The sequence below is a fragment of the Bufo gargarizans genome, chromosome 3, assembly GCF_014858855.1.
Source record: "Bufo gargarizans isolate SCDJY-AF-19 chromosome 3, ASM1485885v1, whole genome shotgun sequence".
NCBI classification, from domain to species: Eukaryota; Metazoa; Chordata; class Amphibia; order Anura; family Bufonidae; genus Bufo; species Bufo gargarizans.
In genome coordinates, this window is record NC_058082.1 from 209527145 (window position 1) to 209551119 (window position 23975).

Consider the following 23975-nt stretch of genomic DNA (forward strand, 5'->3'; position numbering starts at 1 on the left):
AGTTTTAAAGATACACAAATGAGCCACCGCAAGTGCCCAGGCCCCCCCAGTCTTGCTCGCGCCTAACTCCTCATCCACTGTGTATCCTCCGGCTAGCCCTGTATGCTTGTGATTCTATTTCTTCCAAAATCTGGCACCTGCGCCGTACACTGCCCATAGTGGGCAGAGGCATAGTGATATGCAGTGCGCAGGCACCAGTTAAGTAACCTCCAGGCCCAAAGGTGATGCACGCAGGCACCGGATTTCGGCTGCAGAAAGTGAATGTTTTCACAAGCATACAGGCCTGGCCGGAGAATACACAGGGGAGGAGTTAGGCGCAAGTAAGACCGGGGTGGGCCTGGGCACTTTCAGCAAACGAGCAGCCCCTGGGCACCTGTGGTGGCTCATTTGCATATCTTTAAAACTTTGGAGACTCTCACAAATGAAAAAAAGGTAACATTAGTGTTGTGTACTTGTGTCCAACACAGCTTTATAAATCAGTTTAAATCGTGGCCAGTAGGTGACAGACTCCCTTTAATTATTTATTTGGCAGGGAACAATACAGAGTTTTAAATTGTAACTACCCTTTTACATTGAATGGTGGACCCACGTGATATAAAGAATGTTTTAAAACTGGACCAGATGTGTCCTTACATTATCAAAAAAGCCAGGAACTTTCCTATATTTAATATAACTGGCCTTTCAGTACAGAATATAATAAAAGTAGATTATGCATGCATCTACACCGGTTTTCTCTTTGTGATGTTTAACTGTGGTTTTCTTTCATCTTTATGTTCAATCAACTCATCGCATGATATGAGCTGAGTGAGGACAAACACTGGCAACAGGACGAAGCTTAGATTAATCATGTCATATGTTAGGAGGCAGAACATCTACTCATTCTATCTGGAAGATTAAGGCAATGTGAAAATGTGTCATAGACGACACAACGGGATCATTTCCATATTATGTGCGCTGTTTATAAAGACTTCATATTTTTTACTATTATTGCATTACCTTATTTTATTGAAGCAAGAGGAATATCCACTACAAGTGTTCTGTACATTATGGAGTAAACGTTTTCTGTAAGATTTAAAAATCTCTGCACATAGTCTCAAAAACTGAAAAATTATACACTGTCTTCTGCTATTGCTAATCCCTGGCCACAGCAGTGATCAACAGGAGTGGGAACCGTATAGTGCACAAGTTATTCATTTTTACTTTTGAGCCCATATGCACAGATTCTTAAATCATATACTATTTACCCTTAGGTGAACAGACAAGTTTTTCTATGTGTTAACATGTATAAGGAGAGGCAGATGAATGGTCAGAACATACCGGACAGCTATCCAGCCGCACACAAGGAAAGCGCACACACACACACACACACACACCCTTATATCCATTTACAGATCTGATATTGATGAAATATCCTGAGGATACGTCATAAATATAAATGTAAAAAAGTGGACAACCCGTTTAAAACGGTTTTCTTTCAAACACCAGAGTGTCTCAGAGCACAACATAGCTCCCTCTAATCAGTGAGCCTGTCGAGATTGTCATTGATCAAATTCTTTGTATATAGTCACAACCAAAGCTAGGGACCTGTGCCCCCTAGTGGACATAGGTGTCCATGGGATTTAATAATTAGAACTATAAATCATCTGTGCAATCTTATGAGAAGCATTTCAATAATGATTTTCAAATAGTTTGTGCAGCGTGAGTAAATGACTGGGACACAGCAATGTGTATGGAAAAAACAATTTCTGGTTAACAGTAACATAAAAACCAGTCTTAAAATTATAATAAAACTAAATATATGGAGGTATACATCACTAAACCAATCAATATAGAGATCACTGTGTGGTGCTATTTTTCATAGTTCATTTGCTTTCTAAAGAAAAAAATTAAATTACTTATCTGACATAATCATGTTTCTGATGGCAGACCAGAGTGTGGAGAAGAGGGAAAGAACACAAGCTGGGCAGCTCACACAGGCTGTAGATAGGTAGGAAAGCACACACAAGGCAGGCTGAAAATCACATTGGCTGTTTACATGTACAGACAGAAAGAACAGGACCCATGGCAAATTCTACAGCAGGGGAGAGGGAAAAATTCACTGAAAGGTATCACCAAAGTGAGAAGAGATCTCTCATTGGTTGTAGAAAGTAAAAATGAGTCCAGAAATAAAAGCTGTGAAGACAAATGAGAGCTAGTGAAGACAGCAGCATCCTGGACACAAACATCGAGGATGAAAAACTGGAACGGGCACACCAACAGGAGAAAAGTTTAAAAGTAGGATCATGCTCCTCTAAGTTAGAGAGGACCTTTCATCACTCCTGACATTCCGGTTTTAATAGCTCCATACATTTCCCATGTAATAATTCTGGAGCGTCTATTTTTATGTCTGTATGTTGTGCCATCCCTTTATTATTTGCACTAAAAGTTATGAAATAATTGCCATTAGCCTTCATTAAGGGTACAGAGGGGAGGTAACCAGTTGGGGGTGTGGGGGGTGTACCTGCACAAACTGACTCTATCCAATCAGTGCTGCCATTTTCAGTCTGTGCAGGTACACACCCAACTGGTTACCTCCCCTCTGTACCCTTACTGAGGCTAATAGCAATTATTTCATAATTTTTTGTGCAAATAATAGAGGAATGGCACAACATAGAGCCATAAGAATAGATGCTCCAGAATTGTTAGTACGTGGGGAATACATGTAGCTATTAAAATATGCATGTCAGGAGAGGTGAAACGTCCTCTTTAAGGAATTAAGATTGCAACTTAAATCTGAAACTTGCTGACATTTAAATTTTTATTTTACTTAAGGTAACCACTTGCATATGGAAAACTATTTTCCCATGTCAAAGGTTGCCTATAACTTTTAAAGTGGTTCTCCTCTCTGGACAAATGCCTCCATGGGATCAGCAACTAAAATGTAAATAACTCCGAAGGCAAAAAGAAAGTCTTCGAGTGCCTTTGGTTTATACAAGTTCTCATAAATTTTGAAATAAGATTTTGATCTTTACCAAGTGGATGATACACATCAACATGTAGGATTTAAAAAATTGTCTGGAAAAACCCATTGGGTGAGATTTTATGGCGATCTTTGAAATCTCCAGCATTATATATTAGGAGCATCACCCGTAGGCCATGCTCCATAATGAAATCTACGACAGCTCGGAGCTGCCTTCATTTGTGACTGAAAACAGGTGCAAATGAAGATAAATGTGTCGATTGCAGAAATGCCACTTGCAAAAAAATTGTTGCAAGTGAAATCTAAAAAGTCACAAACACTAGTTTTTTTGCATGGGGAGACAATAAATCTAACCCTATATTTTTAAACTTACATGTAGTTGGTACACGGAATCAGTCATCAATTGGACTTAGCTTATTCAACACAGGAATGTTTAGAAGGGCCGAACAAAAAAAATAAAAACTACTACCTAGTCTGTAGGAAATCATAGATGAAGGTTTTTCCAACTCAGTATTCCCACTTTGAGTCAAAGGAGAAAGCCGACAAGGAATATTGGTTCCATACACATTCAATAACGGTCAGGCAAACAGTCTTTCGGCTGAAAGCTAGCTATTCCGACTCCCCCATATACACCCATGTTCTGAATGTGAATGTGCATTCAATGAGAGGGAAAAAGCCACTGCCAGACACTTCTGGGGGTGGCATATCTCCCACCAGGTGAGCCAAAGGGCAAGGTGAAAGCATTCACTTCTCCCGATCCTTCTCACCCCTGACATCATCTGTTGGGGGAGGATCAGGAGCTCCACACACACAGATGGGTGGCCTTACTACATTTCGCCTACAGCGACCACTGTTAGGACAATGTCTGGCTACCACTGGCTTCTCCAAGGAAAACCAGCCAGAGATGCTGAACCTAGGATTATAAGCTGATCTCTGCAATGGCTCCATCTCTGATGAGACAGCCCTTCTAATGCCAGTGATTCTTCAATGACCTGTACCTGTAATGAGTTGTGGACTGCACTAGTTTTCCATGAGTAGCTTTTGGGGTCCTTTAAATTCTAGAAAATACTGGTGGTATCTCATAGGCAAAACAGTAAAAAAAAAAAAATATATAAAAAGTATAAATCAACCAATGCAGAACAATTTTATTTTTAAATAACAATATAAAAGCACCAACATGAATAGTAATCTCTTTACTGTACATGACGTCACATACTAATATACAGAATTACAACGCTATAACTGACAAATATTTAGTGGGATCTTTGTGCCATCATAAGCTTATAGAAACTAAAAATATTTCTAAGTACACAGTGTTAGGGTGCATTCACACGGCTGTATTATTCAGTCTGCTAAACGCGGATCCGCAAATAAATACAGATGACGTCCATGTTGCATCCTTTTTTTTTTTGAGGACGCATTGTAACAATAATTCACGGAAAGGTGATGGTGCTAAAAGAATAAACTTTATTGATACGTAATTAAAAACGGGGGAAATGTATCACGATTACAACTAAAGCCGGGTAGGTGGAATAACCCAATAGGTCTGAGAAGCCCGGTGGCCAGTAAACAGCCTAGGGAACTGACCACAAAACCACAACCCAGCAAAATAAAGGGCTCTCCAAAGACCTAACCAACTGCCCCAGCATTACTGAAGCTCCCACATACAGCATCTAAAACAAGCTTTTTTTAGACGCTGTATGTGGGAGTTTCAGTAATGCTGGGGCAGTTGGTTAGGTCTTTGGAGAGCCCTTTATTTGCTGGGTTGGTCATTAGTATCAATTGACCCATACACCCTGCATTTTGTTTTGTGGTCAGTTCCCTAGGCTGTTTATGCTCCAGCTACTGTGAGTTTACTTGCCACCAGGCTTCTGAGACCTATTGGTTTATTCCACCTACCCAGCTTTTTTTGTACATTTGCACCAATTATCCGATCTGGACAACCACTCCCAGTTGGTATGGCAGACAATACTGCTCAGGCTACTTTGACACTGACGTTTTGGCTTTCCGATTGTGAGATCCGCCATGGGTTCTCACAAGCAGTCCAAAACGGATCAGTTTTGCCCTAATGCATTCTGAATGGAAAAGGATCCGCTCAGAATGCATCAGTTTGCCCCCGTTCCATCTCCATTCCACTCAGGAGGCGGACACCAAAACGCTGCCTGCAGCGTTTTGCTGTCCGCTTGACGAAACTGAGCCAAACGGATCCGTCCTGGCACACAATGTAAGTCAATGGGGACGGATCCGTTTTCTCGGACACAATAGCAAATGGATCAGTCCTCCGTTGACTTTCAATAGAGTTCATGACGGATCCGTCTTGGCTAGGTTACAGATCCGTTCATGATGGATGCATGCGGTTGTATTATTGTAACGGATCCGTTTTTGCAGATCCATGACGGATCTGCCCAAAACGCGAGTGTCAAAGTAGCCTTAGTTGTGTGATGATTTTAACTTAATTTGTTAGTTATAATCGTGTTTTCTTTCCCCCCGTTTTTAATTACGTATCAATAAAGTTTATTCTTTTAGTGCCATCACCTTTCCGTGAATTATCTATAATTGAGACGTATACCTGTGATAAATTTTAAGTAGCAGTGAATTCCATTGTAACAATGCCTATTTTTGTCCGCAAAATGGACAAGAATAGGACATGTTCTATTTTTTTTTTTGCGACATATCGATACAGTGCTTTTTTTTTTTACGGACCCATAGAAATGAATGAGTCCGTGTGCAATCAGCAGAAAATGTGGATGCAGACCAAAAATACAGTCGTGTGAATGGAGCCCAACTACAAGGATACATCACTCCGTAAAGAGTAAGCACACTTTACACAGTCACGAGGATATACACACTCTTCCTGCAAAAACTCCTATTCAACATCAATGGTCAATGCTGGCGGTGGGTGACAGAGATTTTGTCTTTGCGTAGCCCAAGTGGAAGAGGATGGAATTTAAGTTAATGATAAGGAAGGCGTGATCTGAGTTTGCTGTCCTTTGCAACTCTTGGATCACTTGAGGAATGCTGTAAATTTCAAAAAGCTTCTTATTACTCCTGGGAAAGAGAAAGGAAAATCTATGAAATATGCAGAAGCTACATCGGGTTGTAACAGACCAGTGAGCTTCAGGTGATCCGATGGCAGATTAATACAGTATATTGAGGGTTAGGTTCTGCTCATAAGGTCAGAAGAAGCCTTTAATCGGAAGAACACAAGAAGCCACAGGAGGCTGAAAGGGACATTCTGAGGATGACCGTAGGGATCATTTATGGAAACCAGTGCAAGAAAGAGCAGTTGACCAGAGCAAACAAATAAATAAATCAGGTTGCATTTAATTTTTCAGAGGAATATGAAGGCAGCACCCTTATTGGTTTTTATGAGTATCTCTTTTCTTATGAGACATAAACAAGTGTTCTAATCTGTAATGCCAACCAACTTTGCACTCCACGAAATGCTGCCAAATGTCGCAAAATTACACCAAAAGTTGCAAGCTACATCGTTGGCCACAAAACTGGCATAGCAGATTTGATAAATGCCCCCCTCTGCATACAGATCAGGAAGCTAAAACGCTGATCATGTGATCGCTGGGGGCTGAGTAACTGCACCAGCTGCAGGGTCTAGCCCTGTCCCTGGTGAGCGCAAGCCATACATATATCCCCCTGCATGAAAACAACAATCATATTGTAAAAATAAGTATTATGGTTGCACTTTGTGCTATTATTAAAAAAAATATGCAAATATGTAAAAAAAAATACTATTTTTTCCCTACATTTTTACCAGATATAAAAAATAAAAACAAAAAAAATGTAAACATAAGGATAAGAATCAAGCCCGATGTATAAAAATTTTATTTATTTTTTTAAAAAGGCAAAAATGATTTATACAACCCCAATCCCTGCCCCGCACCCCCCCCCCCCCAATTTTTTTTAATGCTTATACTTTTAACACATTCTGCACAAATCAATAGTACAACGGAATATAAGAAACTTTGTAATATATCTTCTTCTTAGAAAGGCCTCTTTCTTCACTTATAAGCCACTTTTCTCCCCCCCCCCCCCCCCTCACTTCACAGAGAGTTCCCTGCTGATCACAGAAGTCTATGGAGAGCAATTTTACTTTGTTCTTATTTGGTCTGAAATCTTTACATATGCATCCCAGGAGTTTAGTCGTTTCACCTAACCGGCTGCACCCGGAGCTCCCCCCTCCACCTTCTTACCTCACTTTAGAGAGCTTCTGCAAAACGATGCTTAATTTTTCCAGTATTTGGACATCAGCTTTGGGATCTTTAAGCAACGTAGCACACGTACTAAAAAAAGATTCTGTGCTACACGACTCCAGGAACGGCTGCAAAAAACCTGCAACACACAAAAACATTAATAAAAGGAAATGGTAGGCAGTGGCCCACAGGTACCAACAAGTTACAGCTAGAATATTGCCAAAGGCTGAAACTCCATGGGGGAGATTTATCATCTCTATTGCGCCTGAAAAGTAGTGTTAAAAAGTCACAAACTGTGGGACACGTTATTAAGACCAGCGTCTTAGACGGGGGCATGGCCAGTCACCCTGACAAATTTATCTTCATTTACGCCGGTTTCCTGCCATAAATGGATCTAAATTCTGGTGCAAATAGTTAATAAATATGTTGCACGACGTGGTAAAAATATGCATAAATATGGCCAATGTCACTTATATGCCATGAAAATGTGATGGTTACTAGACAGAAGCTGTCCCATCAGCTCAGCAGTTATCACACACAAACCCTCCTTGTTATTTCTTTGGAGAAGATGAGCAGCTACTGGACATTTAGAAACAGAGAAGACTGAGGGCAGAAAAAGACCCCATGGTCCTTCTAGTCTGCCCTTGTATTATCACTTCTCTTAGGGCATACATGTGTTTATCCCAGGCATGTTTAAATTCACTTACTGTCCATTTCCCAACCACATCTGCTGGTAGCTTGTTCCCCATTTCTGGTGTTCTTCTTGGGGAAAATAACAAAAGTTTTTCTAGAGAAATCCAACGCTACCTACCCTTCCCCGGGGAACAAAACACCAATGAGGTCGGTTCACAAGCACCCACAGACTTTTGCAATATCCCGATGAAAAACACAGCATAAGCAGACAAAATCAATGTCAATAAGCAACCTAAAGAGGACCTGTCACCTCTCCTGACATATCCGTTTTAGTAACTACTCGCATTCCCCTTGTAATAACAACACGGGTATAGTGACCGGCTTGAGCACAGGTGATTCATAAAATTTTTTAGAATTAGAAGCTCTGTAAACCCCAGCATTGACTGCGGCAGAAGAAGTTTTCACCAGTACCGACTGTTATAGAAGGGGTCTGGCTGTCAGTAACAGAAAACCCCTGTACCGATCGGGCGGGCAGCCTAATCAGTGCCCCGTATATGTACAGCAGAATGCAGGGTTTAATATTGAAGATTTATCCTCTGGATAGGTCATAACTGTCATATCAGCAGGGGTCCAACTCCTGGCAGTCCTCAGCTGTTTGAAGAGGCCACAGTGCTCTGATGAACACCGTGGCCTCCTCACAGCATACCAAGTGCTGTCCATTGTAAAGCAGCTATGGTTGGTACCATAGCTTGGCTCTATTCCCTTTAACGAGACTGAGCTGCGTCTACGTCTTGTGACTAATGAACGTGACATTATAGGACAAAGAAGTGGACACAGAATTCACAAGTGCACCACAGCTTCTTCAAAGAGATGATCGGCAGGGGTGCAGGTACTCCCCAATGATTAGATATTGATCCTGAAAATAGACCATCAATATGAAAATCTCAGAGAATCCCTTTAAAACAACTATCCGGTCTAGGGTTTAAAATTTGATCTATGAAAGGGAACAATATCACTAAGTTCCCTCCTGCACCCCTTCTGCCATGGATGAGCCAATTTAGGATCCCCAATGTGTTGTCACAAAATGCCCATTTCTTAGCCTATCGGTTGGGAATTTGAGACACTCCCCCTCCTGCTCCTAGACAGATGAGCGCTGATGAACTCGGGTATGTGTCCATCCTTTTTATTCCCCTGCAACATCAAGTCAGCCTTGGTTCCAGGGCTTTTTCAGACTTTGCTGCTGCAGCTTCTGATGAAGCCCTGGAATCAAAGCCAAGGATCCTGCAGGAGAATACAAAGGATGGACACAGTGCTAAGTCATCAGCACATCCAGGAGCGCCTCAGACTATCAATGGGTAGTCTAAGAAGTCGGTGGCCATAATGTGACAACACAAAGAAGATCCGTGACAGAGGTGCGCAAATGGAAACACCAAGAGAGGCACTTTAAGTCAAGAAAACAGTCTATAACTGGTCTTCTAATACCGCAAGTGAACACCAAACACTGCATGACAGTAGAAAAGACACTTCTGCCTGCAAGAGAAAAAGATTTTTTTTTCCTCAAAACAGACACATGGGTCGGATGGCACATTGTGTCATTTTGTAACAGAAAACCAAGGGACTGATTTGTCCAGATGTGTGAAGAGATCAGGAACAAATGTAGCTGTAAGACCCCCAAGAAAAATGAAGGAAATCTTTCCTGAAGATATGTTGGAAATGCCACTATAAACAGAGTAGTCATGAGGTGTTCATAGTATGAGGTGATCTTTACATAAGCTCCATTACACTTAAAGACCATACGTTTTCTATATATGCATTGTAGTTTATATTCACTGGCAGCAGATCAAATGACAGGGAAAATAACGTAAAAAAAAAAAAGAAAAGATTTTGATTAAAAACTAATGTTGTGCAATTACAAAAGTCACGCCAAGTTCAGTTTTCCGATAATCATTAGCATATCCATTAATCTTAAGGGGATGAAAGATAACAAATAAGAGAGGGGGTATGGAGCAAGCTGGCATCTCAGCAGACTCCTGCCCTACACACTTCAAAGGAATCTTGTGTTTCATCTTAAAGGAGGATGTTTTTTCTAACAAAATTAAGACTCATGAAATATGTATTTATTAGGCTTCTTGCACACGGGCGTCCCGGAATTGCTCAGGATGCGTCGCGTGTGCATTGCGGGAAACTCGAGCAATCAGTTTTGATTGCAATTGTGTTGTTCAGTTTTTATCGCGCGGGTGCAATGCGTTTTGCACGCGAGTGATACAAATCTGAATGTCGTACCCAGACCCGAACCCGGACTTCTTCGGGTTTGGGTTAGGTGTTTTGTAGATTTTATTATTTTCCCTTATAACATGCTTATAAAAGGAAAATAATTGCATTCTTAATACAGAATGCTTACTAAAATGTGGCTTGAGGGGTTAAAAAAAAAATATTAACTCAACTCATCCTCTTGTTCGTGCAGCCGGCATAGTCTTCTTTCTTCTTCTTTCAGGACCTGCAAAAGGACCTTTGATGACGTAATCGCGCTCACCACGTGGTAAGAGCGGTGAAGTCAGCGCAGGTCCTGCTGAATGAAGATTGAAGATATCTTCATTCAGCAGGACCGGCGCTCACGTCGCCGCGCTCACCATGTGGTGAGCGCGATTACGTCAAAGGTCCTTTGACAAGTTCTGAAAGAAGAAGAAAGAAGACTATGCCGGCTGCGCGAACAAGAGGATGAGGTGAGTTAATTTATAATTTTTTTATCATCAGTTTTTATTTTTGAGGACCGCAAAACACATACAGTCATGTGCATGTAGCCTTAGTCTGCACCGAAGTACCCTGTTCATGAGAGACTGTCCAGCGACAGTCTTCTGGGTCCTTTTGGCTGGATGTGACTAGAAAAGTGTCTGCCCTCCTTCCAGAAACGGCTAAGACCCATGTACTTGAGTGGCATGGCCACTCCTGGTAGAACAATCCGATCCATTTGTAGTCTTCAATGAACCCTTTAAATATCTTCTTAATTATTTACTTACTTGTCTCCATTGATAGCTGAAGTAAAATATCAAGGATGCTGGAAATAAGTCCCCTGCTTGATACATGTAAAAGATCTACAACCACGGGTACTGCTTGATACTCCAAGAACAAAGATCTTCCCTCATCACTTTTCAGGTCCATGCAAAGCGAATCCAATGCCTGAGCAAGGTAGTCCACTAGAATATGAGTCGGGAAAAGTTAGGAAAGTTTAAGGAATGATGTCATACACAAACTGATTTGCATATTTATTAAAAAGGAATTAAGAAATAAAAACGATAAATAAACACTCGCGCTGCCGTCTGGATAAATTGGGGTGGAGGTGAGCTCACACAAACAAACTTATGTGTGAGCCCCGTCGCTGCAGGTTTCTGCTATGGGGTTAATTGACAAAAAACAGCCCACAAAATAGGAGGAGACCTAGTGTTGAAAAATAGAAAAAGAAGAACCCGCGCTGACTATGTTTCTACCTATAGAAATGCTGGTAATCTCAGACTCAATATGGTATACAGTACCTTATAGTCTTCAATATCTATTATAATAGATATTGAAGACTATAAGGTACTGTATACCATATTGAGTCTGAGATTACCAGCATTTCTATAGGTAGAAACATAGTCAGCGCGGGTTCTTCTTTTTCTATTTTTCAACACTAGGAATTAAGAAATGATTTTTGAATTTGATACTGTCATATTTCAGAGGGGCTGAGGCTTACTAATGAGCTTGGTGGCCTTGTACAGCTCATATAATATAACTGTGCTGAGCATGGCTTCTCCGCTTCTCTCTTCTACAATTGGGGTCTCATTAGCAAGAAAACTAAGCCTCATCAGTAGTTAACGTCCACACCAAAATGACAAATATTGCTCAATTTATATTTCAGCCACAAAAGGGGTCATTATGAGGTAAATTGGATCCTGCTGCAGACAGGGAGAGCCATGTGCAGCAGGAATGATCAGCATATGATCAAAACTGCCTTTTGCAGATTTGTCTCAAAAACAATATGGGGCACCTCGAAGTTTACGAAGCATAACTTAAAAGGTTGTCCCATCTGGACATTTATGGCATATCCAGAGGATATGTCATAAATGTCCAATTGCGCTGCCGCGAATGAAGAGCAGGTTGCACATCTCTCTACATTTACTGCTGTGGGATTTTTTTTAAACAGTAACGAAAATTTGAGCAAACATTTTCTTAAAGGGGTTCGGTCCGGATAGATCATCAGTATCTGATCGGTGGGGGTCCGACACCCGGGACCCCCGCCGATCAGCTGTTTGAGAAGGCAGCGGCGCTGGCCTTCTCACTGTTTACCGCCGGCCCAGTGGCGTCACGACTAGTATCACTGGCCTGGGTGCGGCTAAGCTCCGTTCCCTTGAATAGAGCTTAGACCCGCCCAGTTGATACAAGTCGTGATGTCACTCAGCCAGCGGTAAACATTGAAAAGGCTGCAGAGCTCCTGGAGCGCCGCTGCCTTCTCAAATAGCTGATCGGCGGGGGTCCCAGGTGTCGGACATCCGCCGATCAGAAGCTGATGATCTATCCAGAGGATAGATCATCAGTTTAAACAAAGTGCAGAACCCACTTCAAGTCTCATAAGGGAGAGAGGGAATGAAGAGAGTCGCACATTATCATCTTGTTTCCAAATTATTGCAATGGGGTCCAGTTCTTAAGATAGGAGTGGGTCCCAGAGATGCCATAAACGTCAAGGTGAGAATACCCCATGTGTAATAAACCTTACCTTGTGTAACTGTTTTAAGTATCACGAGAGTTGATATGAATCTCAGTGGAAAATTGTTGCTTTTAAAGAAGGCTACAGATCTTGGCTTATCTTCCAACACACTTTGCTCCCCAGGATGATAAACTATTCCTTTAAATGTCTCCTCACCAAGGCGCCTTATGGTTGAGATCAAAGTAGACTGTGGTCATAAAAAATAATAATAAATCAACTGTAATTGATGTGGGCAATTATTAATGGCTCCCAGCAATATAATGACAAACCATAATTTCTAACCTGTGTTCGGTTTTCAAGTTGCCTCAACGTCCAATATGCAAACCTCATAAAGGAAGCATGCAGTTTACTATTCACCAAAGGCATCCACTGAAATTGCTCAACAATAACAGGTAAAACCTGGAAAAAAAGCAAGAAACATCTGCGCTAAAAATGAACATAAATGAGCTTTCCGGCATATAGCTAAGATGTGCCATCAATTACTGAACAGAAGAGATCCTGCTGCTGCGGCGATCTTCAAAATAAAGGAGCAGCAGTGCCCGCAGATTGCTGCTTATCCTACACAGCGATGAGAACTAGGCCTGAGAACTAGGGGTGAAACGACTACTCGATTGAATAGAGTAATTAGACACAAAAAAATCCTTGATGCAAATTTTTTGTGTCATGTGACCACGGAGCGGGAGTGAAGCGCTTGCTATTACTCACCGCTCTGTGGTCACCCTCTGGCCCGTACCATGCTGCACTTTGCTCCTGACACATCGTCAGATCAAAGAGGAGTTTTATAAAGAAAAACGTTCTTTAATCACTGGATTAATCGACAGAATACTCGATTACAAAAGAAAGTTGATAGCTGCAGCCCTAGTTAGAACACCCACTTGAATGGGGCCAAGTTGCAGTTCCCTGCATAGCGGATGTCTGGTGGCACCACTGTGCAGAGAGCCAATAGGACTGGTGACATCAGTCTCATGGTCATTGTGGGTTCTTGAAATCAGCCCACTAAGGTTCCATGCACACAAATCAAATTTTTTTTCCCTGTGTCGGTTTCATTTTTCTTTTGCAGCCCATATGCAGAACCATTTACTTCAAATCACTCCGTGTGCATTCCTGTTTCTGCAAGTCCATTCCGCAAAAAAGACAGAACATGTCCTATTATTTTCTGTTTTGTGGACAAAGATAGGCATTGTTACAATGGATCCGCAAAAAATAAAAATGGATGCAACACACGTCACATGGACGTCATCCGTATTTTTTTGCAGATCCGTGTTTTGCGGACTGCAAAATACATACGGTCGTTTGCACGAGCCCTGATATGTTATAGCATAACTCAATCATAGGCGACAACATTATTAGATGTGAAAACCCCTTTAAAACCAAAGGTCACCTACCCCCAAGCCCTCCACTCACACAGTATGGGCATTTACAAAATGTGTACGAATATTGTCGAATATTGTTGCACAAATAGCATTTTGCTAAAAACTTAGAATTTTTGATCACTTTTTTATGAAAATTGGTGTAGCTTAGTTGAACCAGCACAGCCCAACACATTGATTATAAGGGCTTAAATTATAGCTACAATCTACACCACCTCAGATTTCAGTTTCTGGCACCCAGACAGAAAAGTTGCGACAAATTTACTAAGAGCTTTAGCCTCTTAATAATTAGTCTGCATTTTACTCGGGCAGAATTTTGGTGTGTGAAATGCCTGTCTTTAGTAAATGAACCCCAGTGTTCCTCAACTCCAGGAACACTGGTTTAGGAAGCTTACTGACAGTGATGTTAGGTTTCACAGTAAAGAGCTGTTGTAGCCGTCCTTCAGCCTGCAAAAGTGATCTAAAGTGGACTTTTAACCCTTTCTACCCCAGGCCAGTTTTCACCTTCCTGCCCAGGCCATGCTTTGCAAATCTGACATGTTTCACTTTGTGTGGTAATAACTTTAAAACGCTTTTACTTATACAGGACATTCTGAGATTGTTTTCTTGTCACATGGCAGTGGTAAAAATGAGTAAAAAAAAAAATATTTTTATTTATAAAAAAAAATAAAAAATTTACCAGAAATTGGGAAAAATTAGCAAATTTCAATTTCTCTACTTTTATAATAGATAGTAATATATCAAAAAATAGTAATTACTTTACATTTCCCATATGTCTACTTCATGTTTGGATCATTTTGAAAATGACATTAATTTTTTTTAAGACGTTAGAAAATCTTAACATTTTTAAGAACATTTCCAAAACCCAATATTTTCAGGACCAGTTCAGTTATGAAGTCACTTTCTGGGGCTTACATATTAGAAACCATCCATAAATCACTCCATGTTAGAAACTACACCCCTCAAGCTATTCAAAACTGATTTTAAAAACTTTGTAACCCTTTAGGTGCCCCACGAGAATTAAAGGAAAATGGGAAGGAAATTTCTAAATTTCACTTTTTTTTTAAGCACATTTTAAATTTTAAACTATTTTTTATGCAACACATCAAGGGTTAAAGGCCAAACAGGACTCAAAATCTATGACCCTGAATCTGGTGTTTACAGAAACACCCCATATGTGCTCAAAAACTGATGTATGAACGCACAGCAGGCTTCAGAGAGGAAAGAGCTTTAGGAGAGCGGATTTAGCTGGAATAGTAATTGGGAGCTATGTCGCATATGAAGACACCCTGAGGTGGCCCTATAATGGAAACCCCAAAAGTGACCCCATTCCGCAAACTACACCCCTCAAGGAATATTTCAAGGTGTGTAGTGAGCACTTTGACCCATCGGGCGTTTAACAGAATTAGGAAACGCTTGGCTGTAAAAATGAAAATTAAATTTTTTTCCAGAAAGAGTTGCTTTACACCCACATTTTTCACTTTCACAAGGGGTAGCAGGAAAAAAAAAAAGCACCCCACATTTTGTTCCTCATTTCCCCCCGAATACGCCAACAGCTCATATGTGCTAAAAAAATTATGTATGGGCGCATGGCAGGGCTCAAGAGTCAAACAGCAAAATATGGATTTTGCTGACCTGAATTGGCAGACATGGATTTTAGGTGCCACGTTGCATTAAATAAATTCCTGAGGTCCCCAGAAATGAAAAACCCTAAGTGACCACATTTCGGAAAAAGCACCCCAGTACGAATATTTTAAGTGGTAGAAAGGGTACTTTTTAACAGGTGTCTCACAGAAGATAGAAATACTTCTGAAAGCATTTCAAATTACACATTTGTAAAAAAAAAAAAAAAAAAAAAAAATTACTAGCAGACCCCAATTTTTTCCCCACAAGCAGTTAAAGGAGAAAATGCACCCCAGGTTGTGTTCCCCATTTCCTCCCCATTCAGGAAACACCCCATATGTGCTTGTAGCCTGCTGTATGCGCGTACAGCAGGCAAACGGCAAAATATGAATTTTGATGACAGGCCTGAATTGGCAGACATGGATTTTAGGTGCCATGTTGCATTAAATAAATTTCCTGAGGTCCCCAGAAATGAAAAACCCCAAGAAGTGACCCCATTTCGGAAAAAGCACCCCCATACAAACATTTTAAGTAAAACTGGTGTCTCACAGAAGACAGAAATGCTTGTGAAAGCATTTCAAATGGCACACTTGTGAAAGTGAAAAATTGGGGTCTGCTAGTAATTTCTCATTTTTACAAGGGGTTAACGGAGAAAATGCACCCCAGTATATGTTCGCCATTTTCTCCCCTTTTTCGCAAATACCCCATATGTGCTTGTAGCCTGCTGTATGGGCGCACAGCAGGGCTATAGAGGCAAAGTGCAAAATATGGTTTTTGCAGGCCTGAATAAACAGACATAGATTTTTGCTGCCATGTTGCATTAAATAAATTTCAATCAGGTCCCCAGAAAAAAAAAAAAAAAGTGACCCCATTTCGGAAAGAGCACCCCCGTACGAACATTTTTAGGGGTGGAAAGGGCACTTTTGACCTAACAGTTGTCTCAAATAAAAGAATATGTAGTGGTTGTTGGAAAGTGGATATGCAAGCAAGGTGGACTAAATCAGAGATATAAAGTGGAAATATTACAGGGAGCATAAAGGATTAAATTAAAAATCCATGGATGAGTGGTAGGTTCGGAAACAATACTTTATGCAGAGGCCAGGTTTATCTGGGCAGGTGTCGCACTGATAAGTGGTGTCTTTTCATATTCCCCTTTTATAACAACATCTTTTTGGGGTCTTTCCCCTCTTTGCTGTTTGTGCGACTTCACCAGGAAAATGTTGTCTTGGTACAACACAGGAACCATGACCTCCTGAAGTACTTGGGCCCTCCCCTTCCTGACTTTGGAAAATTAGGGCCTTGATGACCACCTCTTGGAACTGAAGGAAAGTTCCTGTGTGGCATGCAGCTCGATGCAAAATGTACGCATTGTACAGTGCCATCTCTACAATGTATACGGCCAGCTTTTTGTACCACACCTTAGATTTATGCATGGCACTGTAGGGCTTCAGAACTTGATCAAACAGATCAACCCCTCCCATGTGCCTGTTGTAATCAAGGATGAAGTATGGCTTGTTCACAGTGGTAGTGGTACCACTCAGACAGGAGAACTGGTGTGAGTCTGAATGGTGGTTAGTACTAGGACATCCCTCTTGTCCTTAACCGCCAGGATGCTCTCATGGCAGAGAGCCTTACTGTCGGCTTTTTAGAGTAGTTGCTGTAGTATGCTGGTATAATAGTTATCCACATAGAGGTGGTAACCCTTATCCAGCAGTGGGCGCAGTAAGTTCCACACGATCTTCCCAGTAACTCCTAGGACCGGGGGGATTCAGGGGGTTGTATCCGGGAATCTTTCCCCTCGTTAACCCAGAACCTGTAGGTGTACCCGGAGGTACTCTCGCACAGCTTGTACATTTTCATTCCGTACCGTGCCCGCTTGCTGGGAAGGTACTTACGGAATTTAACCCTTCCTTTTTAGAAAAAATCTATTTATCTGAAGCCCGTGCAGTCAGTGAATCTGAATTCCAGAGTTTACCACAAACTCTGGAATTTGAGGCTCATAATCCTCAGGCGGTGTGGTCAATAGGGGATCACTGGGGGGGGGGGGGGGGGGGCTACTTCATCTCTCCTGGGACATCTCCTTGAGGGTCCCTCATCACCGGATGACGATGATGATGGAGTAGAGGAATGTGGCATCCTCTTCCCCCTCACTTGCAGACTCTGTTTCAGAGGTAAGGATGGCGTATGCTTCCTCAACTGAGTACATTCTCTGGGATGAATGGGACATTTTTATTGGTGTGTGTAAAATGAAAACTGCCAGGGGGGTGTATGTAACGATTTAACATGTGAGAGGGCTTGTAATGAATTTTAAATCAAATTTATAATAAAGAAAAAAAAAAAAAAAGAGAAAGAAAGAAAAGAGAAAAAGATAAATGAAAGAATAAGAAAAAAAATGGAGAAAAAAAAAAAAAGGCTAAAAAAATTAATAAATTAATAAATTAAAAAAAGCACTGAACCTGAGCAAATGCTGTCAGTAATTGACAATACTGACCGGAGCTCAGCAGGTGCAGGACCCACGGATAAAAAAAAAAAATTGAACCTAAACTGATGTTTTATAACCTGATGTAATCGCTCTTCTTTCTGCCCAAGGGGCGCGTTTCAGCTTCACTTCTGCCCAGCCAGCCGCGCCCCAACTGCCGTTTTGAAGCGCCGCCCAGCTCATCAATATTCACTTCGCTGGGTGGCTTCTGCTGTCCCCGACCTTCCGAGATCCCGCGCATGCCCAGTAGAAAGCTATGGGATCTCGGAACGTCGGGGACAGCAGAAGCCGCCCAGCGAAGTGAATATTGATGAGCTGAAACGCCACCCCTTGGGCAGAAAGAAGAGCGATTACATCAGGTTATAAAACAATCAGTTTGCAGTGTTCATAAGGTGGACAGGAGTTAGACGTATATGTTTTTAATACACAATAGAAGACCTGTGTATGCATATATATCGATAAGTATGCTTATTGGGCCTGTCAGTGTCCCTTTAAAGTTTTGGAATGGCCCAGCCAGAGCCCACACCTAAATCCGATTGAAAATCTGTGGGATGATCTGAAGAGGGCTGTGCACAGGAGATGCCCTCACAATCTGACAGATTTGGAGTGTTTTTGCAAAGAAGAGTGGGCAAATCTTGCCAAGTCAAAATGTGCCATGCTGATAGACTCATACCCAAAAAGACTGAGTGCTGTAATAAAATCAAAAGGTGCTTCAACAAAGCATTAATTTAAGGAAGGGTGTGCACACTTATGCAACCATATTATTTTATTTTTATATATTTTTTTCCCCTATACCTAAAAGATTTCAGTTTGTTTTTCAATTGAGTTGTACAGTTTATAGGTCACATTAAAAGGTGGAAAAAGTTCTGAAATTATTTATCTTTGTCAAATTTTTTTACAGCACAGAAACCTGACATTGTAACAGGGGTGTGTAGACTTTTTATATCCACTGTATGTATATTTATGTATCTTCACAATTTACTGACGTGTGAAAGAGGCCTAACATGTACACTACCTGGCCAAAAAAAGGTCACCACCTGGATTTAAATAAGCAAATAGGTAAGAGCTACCCATTTTGTAGGGTCTACGTTCAGCAATGTTATGTGACCAAAGAATGAGGTCAGCAGACTACCTGAATATACTGAATGACCAGGTTATTCCATCAATGGATGCGGCACGGGCATATGCCAAGATGACAATGCCAGGATTCATCAGGCTCAAATTGTGAAAGAGCGGTTCAGGAAGAAAGAGACATAATTTTCACAGATGGATTGGCCACCACAGACCTGAACCCCATTGAGAATCTTTGGGATGTGCTGGTGAAGACTGTTCAGTCGTCCAAACCTCCCAATAAAAGATCTTGGGGAAACATTAATGCAACGCTGGACAGAAATAAATGTTGTGACATTGCAGAAGCTTGTGGAAACGATTCCACAGCGAATGCGTGCCGTAATCAAAGCTAAAGGCGGTCCAACAAAATATTAGCGTGTGACCTTTTTTTTGGGCTAGGCAGTGTTTATCTCAGCTGCATATTCCCATATGATGGCAAGATAAAGCAATGTTAAAATAAGCAACATAAACGATGGAATTGCTGAGGGAAAAGTGCAAGCCTTTGAAGGTATGCAACACAATTACTTAGCTAGTGCTTTATTGAAGTTCTGAAAGAGCGCCTTACGAAATGTTGTAACACACATACCTTGGCACACTGCTCCTGAAAATAGTTTGTGGGTAATTTATCCGTGGATAATGATTTGTATCGGCCTCCATTTCCTTCTGATGCAGAAAGCCAATCCATAAGAATAGTTACGAGCTTGTATGCTTGCATATTATTAAGAACCTGTCGGACAGCCAAATTGTTATCGGTTACATCTGTGCTCTTTGCACATCAAAAGAGTAAATTAGGCAAATTTATACAGACAACGTATGTAGCTTTTGCAGACAAGGATCGGAAGAGTTGAAAATTGTTTAAGGAGGTGAATTTCAACATGAACTGTTGCCAAGAGGTGTTTGTGCTGCACAAGATGGCAAAGTACGGAATTAAATCTTAAAGAAAACTGGTAATGGAAAGGGTTAATTACTTTTACCGGTAATAGTTTTTTTCAATAGCCTCCACAACGGCACTTACAGGATGGTGTCCCCGCCCCCAGGACAGGAAACAACGCAGAAGCACATGATTTTAAAGCCCCCCCCCCTTACCTATTCAGTCAATAAGAGAGGACACGGAAGTGATGCAAGAGAAAAAATATGTATTAACATCAACAAATTACATAATTTGAAGAAGGCAAAAGGAAAAAAAAGGGAGGGAAATCCCAGTACCGTTGTGGAGGCTATTGGAAAAACGTAATTACCGGTAAGAGTAATTAACCCTTTTCCCCGGCACCACCACAACGAGACTTACAGGAGGATTAACAAAGTAATTAGTACTAGGGAGGGACCACAGCAGAAAGGATTCTGCGGCCAAAGGACAAGTCCTGGTTCGTGAGAATGTCCAATTTATAATGATTGAAAAAAGTCATAGGGCTTGCCCACGTGGCTGCCCTGCAGATATGGTGTAGAGATACTGATGTAGATTCTGCCCATGAAGATGACACTGCTCTAGTAGAATTTATTCCAGAATTGGGCTGAAGATCTCTCTGGATATAAGCAGAGGCAATAACATATCTGATCCATCTTGCTATGGATGATTTGCTGGCCGCTTGTCCTTTATTTGGACCCTGATATTGGAGGAAGAGATTATATTAGTGGTTCGGAAGACAGCACACCAGAGTCAGCAAGTAGCTTTGTATTCAATCTTTATTTTACCAGTGGTATAATCTCATAACATTTATTGCTTATAGCAACGTTTCGGGCCCAGTTCGGTGGAGGAAGAGATGATCTGACTGCCTAAATTTACTGGTGGGGTGCAGGTAGGATAGCACGCTCCTTCTCACGTCCAAGTCGTGGAATTTTTTATCTCTTTCCGTAGTTGGAGATGGACAGAAGGAAGGTAACGAAACTTCTTGCTCCCAATGAAACTTGGAGATAATTTTGGGAAGAAAGGAAGGACAATGCCTGAGAATTATGCGGTCGTCCAGGACTGTAAGATATGAAGGCTTGTGAGAGAATGCCTGGATTTCTCCAATCCTTCTAGCAGTTGTTTAGCAGTTACAAGAAAAACTGTTTTGTAGTAAGCATCTTTAAAGAAGTCTGATCAATTGGTTAAAACGGAGGTTCCGTCAGGACTGAGAGGACCAAGTTTAGGTCCCGGGGGGAATAATGGAACGATAGGTAGGTAAACTTCTTGCCCCCTTTAAACCCCTTTATAAAACGCTTGATGAGCGGTGAGTCTGCCAGTTTCTCATCCAGAAAGGCACTTAACGCTGAGACTTGTACCTTCAGCGTTGCAGGTCGGAAACCTTTATCCAATCCCGCCTGCAAGAAACTTAGAACCTGAGGAATGTCTGGAGGAAGGCAATTATTTGAAAAGGCCAAAAAAGCGTTCCAGGTTCTAAAATAAAATTCTAGACATTATAGGCTTCCGGTTCAACAACATCGTAGAAATTACAGCATCCGTCAACCCCTTTTTAAAGGCGAGGCATTCAGCAGCCAGGCCGTCAAGCTGAGTTGATTTATCCTGGGATGAAACACTGGTCCTTGGTGAAAAAGGTCCGGGGTTGATGGAAAGGTCCAGAATATTCTTGCAGATAACCTGAGCAGCAGGGGGAACGAAGATCTCCTTGGCCAAAATGGAGCAATGAATATTACCTGAGCTGCTTTCTCCTCCACCTTCATAAGAGTTCTTGGAACAAATTGAAGGGAGGAAAAGCATAAAAAAGAGCTTTCGGCCATGGCTGGTATAGCACATCTACCCATAATGGCTGGTCCTTTCGGGAGAGGGAGCAAAATTTCTTGGTCTGCCTGTTGTCCCTTGTGGCAAACAGATCTAGATCCGGGACTCCCCATTTTTTTTTTTGCAGATGTGCTGAAAAATTTAGAGATTCAGGGACCATTCTCCTTCTTTCAAAGTCCAGCGGCTGAGGAAGTCGGCTATTACATTGTTTTGTCTGCCCAATAAAAAATGTCCCGAGACACTGCCCCTAGGGAACAGCTCCTGGTCCCTCCCTGCTTGTTCAGGTAGGCAACTGCCGTGGTGTTGTCTAATAACACTTTTATGTGATTTGGAAATGGAGTGTGAAGGGAGACGATGACTCTGTAGATGGCTGAGAGTTCTTTCAGACTGGAGAAAGCATGTAACATATCTTCTGCTCCATCTGCCCTAAACTACTTTTTCTTCTGAATGACCCCCCCATCCTGAACCGCTGGCGTCGGTTGTCACGATAATCTGTTTTTCCTGACGCCAATAGACCCCTGTCCGTAGGTTCTTCTCTACTCTCCACCACATTAAGGACTTCTTTACGGAATTTGGAATGACAACAAGCTTTTCTCGGCCTGAAGGATCCTTGTGTGACTCTGAGCCCATCTGACCTGACCTGATCTGAGGGTATTGTAGCCATCAGAAGGCCCAGGATGGTCATGATGTTTCTGATGGAGGAAGCTCTTTGGCTGCAGAACAGAGTTACTTTATGAAGTAGATTGCTCCGTTTTTCTAGGGGTAAAAAGGACATTAGAAGATGAGAATCTAAGAGTACTCCCAGGAAGAGCTTTCTTCGGTCTGGAGATAGTTCTGATTTTTAGAAGTTTATTATCCACCCCAAGGTGCAGAGAGTGGGATCATAGAATTTCCTGTGAGGGTGAAGCGATCAGGAAATCGTCTAGATATGGTATATTCAGAATCCCCTTCAGGTGTAAGCATTTTGTGACCTCTGACATGAGTTTTGAAAATATTCTTAGAGCCGAAGAGAGTCCGAATGGGAGAGCTCCGAACTGGAAATGGCGTAAATGATCCCCTAGAAAGACAGCGATTCTAAAATATTTCTGATGACTTTGACATAGCTGAACATGGTAGTAAGCATCCTGGAGGTCCAAAGTCACCATAAAAGAATCCTGAGGGAGTAAGTTGATGGTGGATTTTATTGTTTCCATCTTGAATTTTTTGTAGACGATGGATCTGTTCAGAGATTTTAAATTTATTATCAAACGGAAGGCTCCGCTTGGTTTTTGTACCAAAATACCGGAGAATAGAAACCTTTCCCGTATTGATCTACTGGGACGGGATGGAGCCCTTTTTTGTTTATGAGAGAAGAGATCTCTATTTCTAGACAAGACTGTCTTTCTTTTTGAGGTAGCTTCCCGTTTATGAAAAATTGATCCGGGGGAGGGAATAAAAACTCTATTTTTAGGCCTTCTCTTAGAGTAGCTCTCACCCATGGGGATGCCCCTATTTCTTCCCAGGTTGAGGTGAAAAAAGATAGCCTGCCCCCGACATAGCTTATGGCGTCATTGAGTGGGACGGGAGGAGTTTTTAGGACTGAATAGGAATCCCCTTCCTCTGCCTCTAGAAGGCTGCCACTTCCTAGAACCTTCTTTTTTATTTTGCTCCAGTCTCGTTTTTTTCTGATTCTGAAAGCATCATCTTTAATGAAAATAAAGATTCTCAAGGGGAAATCCTTTCTTCTTATCCAAGGCCTTTTCCAGGGTATCATCTAACCCTGAGCCAAATAATCTATTTCCTTCACAGGGGATCGCGCAAAGGTGGTGTTTTGATCTAGCGTCACCTTACCATTTACGCAGCTAGATTGCTCTATAAGCCGCATTAGACAAAGCAGCTGACCTAGCGGAGAATTTAACTCTGAGTCTGCAGATCCGTCTGCCAAAAAATTTTACGCCTTTTTTTAAAATAGGTAGGGAGGCAAGAATCTCCTCCCTCGGGGTACCAGCTGCTAAGTGCTGTTCCAATGGATTTTACCAAATGGAAAGAGTTATGGCTGTGCAGGTAGAAGCAATGCTGGGACGCAGCATATCCGTATTTGTCTACCAGGCCTTTTTTTAATAAACTTTCAGATTTCATGTCCATGTTCATAGT

At 41.6% G+C, this 23975-nt stretch overlaps 1 protein-coding gene across 4 annotated transcripts in view; it reads right to left on the minus strand.

The window, feature by feature from the left end:
* Positions 1-5273: 5273 nt before the first annotated feature.
* The window catches only part of CCDC138 (coiled-coil domain containing 138), a 40500-nt gene continuing 21798 nt past the window's right edge, over positions 5274-23975 (minus strand). For all 4 annotated transcript variants that reach the window (XM_044285271.1, XM_044285269.1, XM_044285270.1 and 1 more), the window contains 6 exons: positions 19710-19850; positions 12824-12940; positions 12551-12728; positions 10818-10994; positions 7168-7306; positions 5274-6007 (listed from right to left, as the gene is read on the minus strand). In XM_044285271.1, coding sequence (XP_044141206.1) covers positions 5836-6007; positions 7168-7306; positions 10818-10994; positions 12551-12728; positions 12824-12940; positions 19710-19850 — 924 coding nt within the window. In that variant the 3' untranslated portion in view covers positions 5274-5835. The remainder of the gene's footprint in view (positions 6008-7167; positions 7307-10817; positions 10995-12550; positions 12729-12823; positions 12941-19709; positions 19851-23975) is intronic.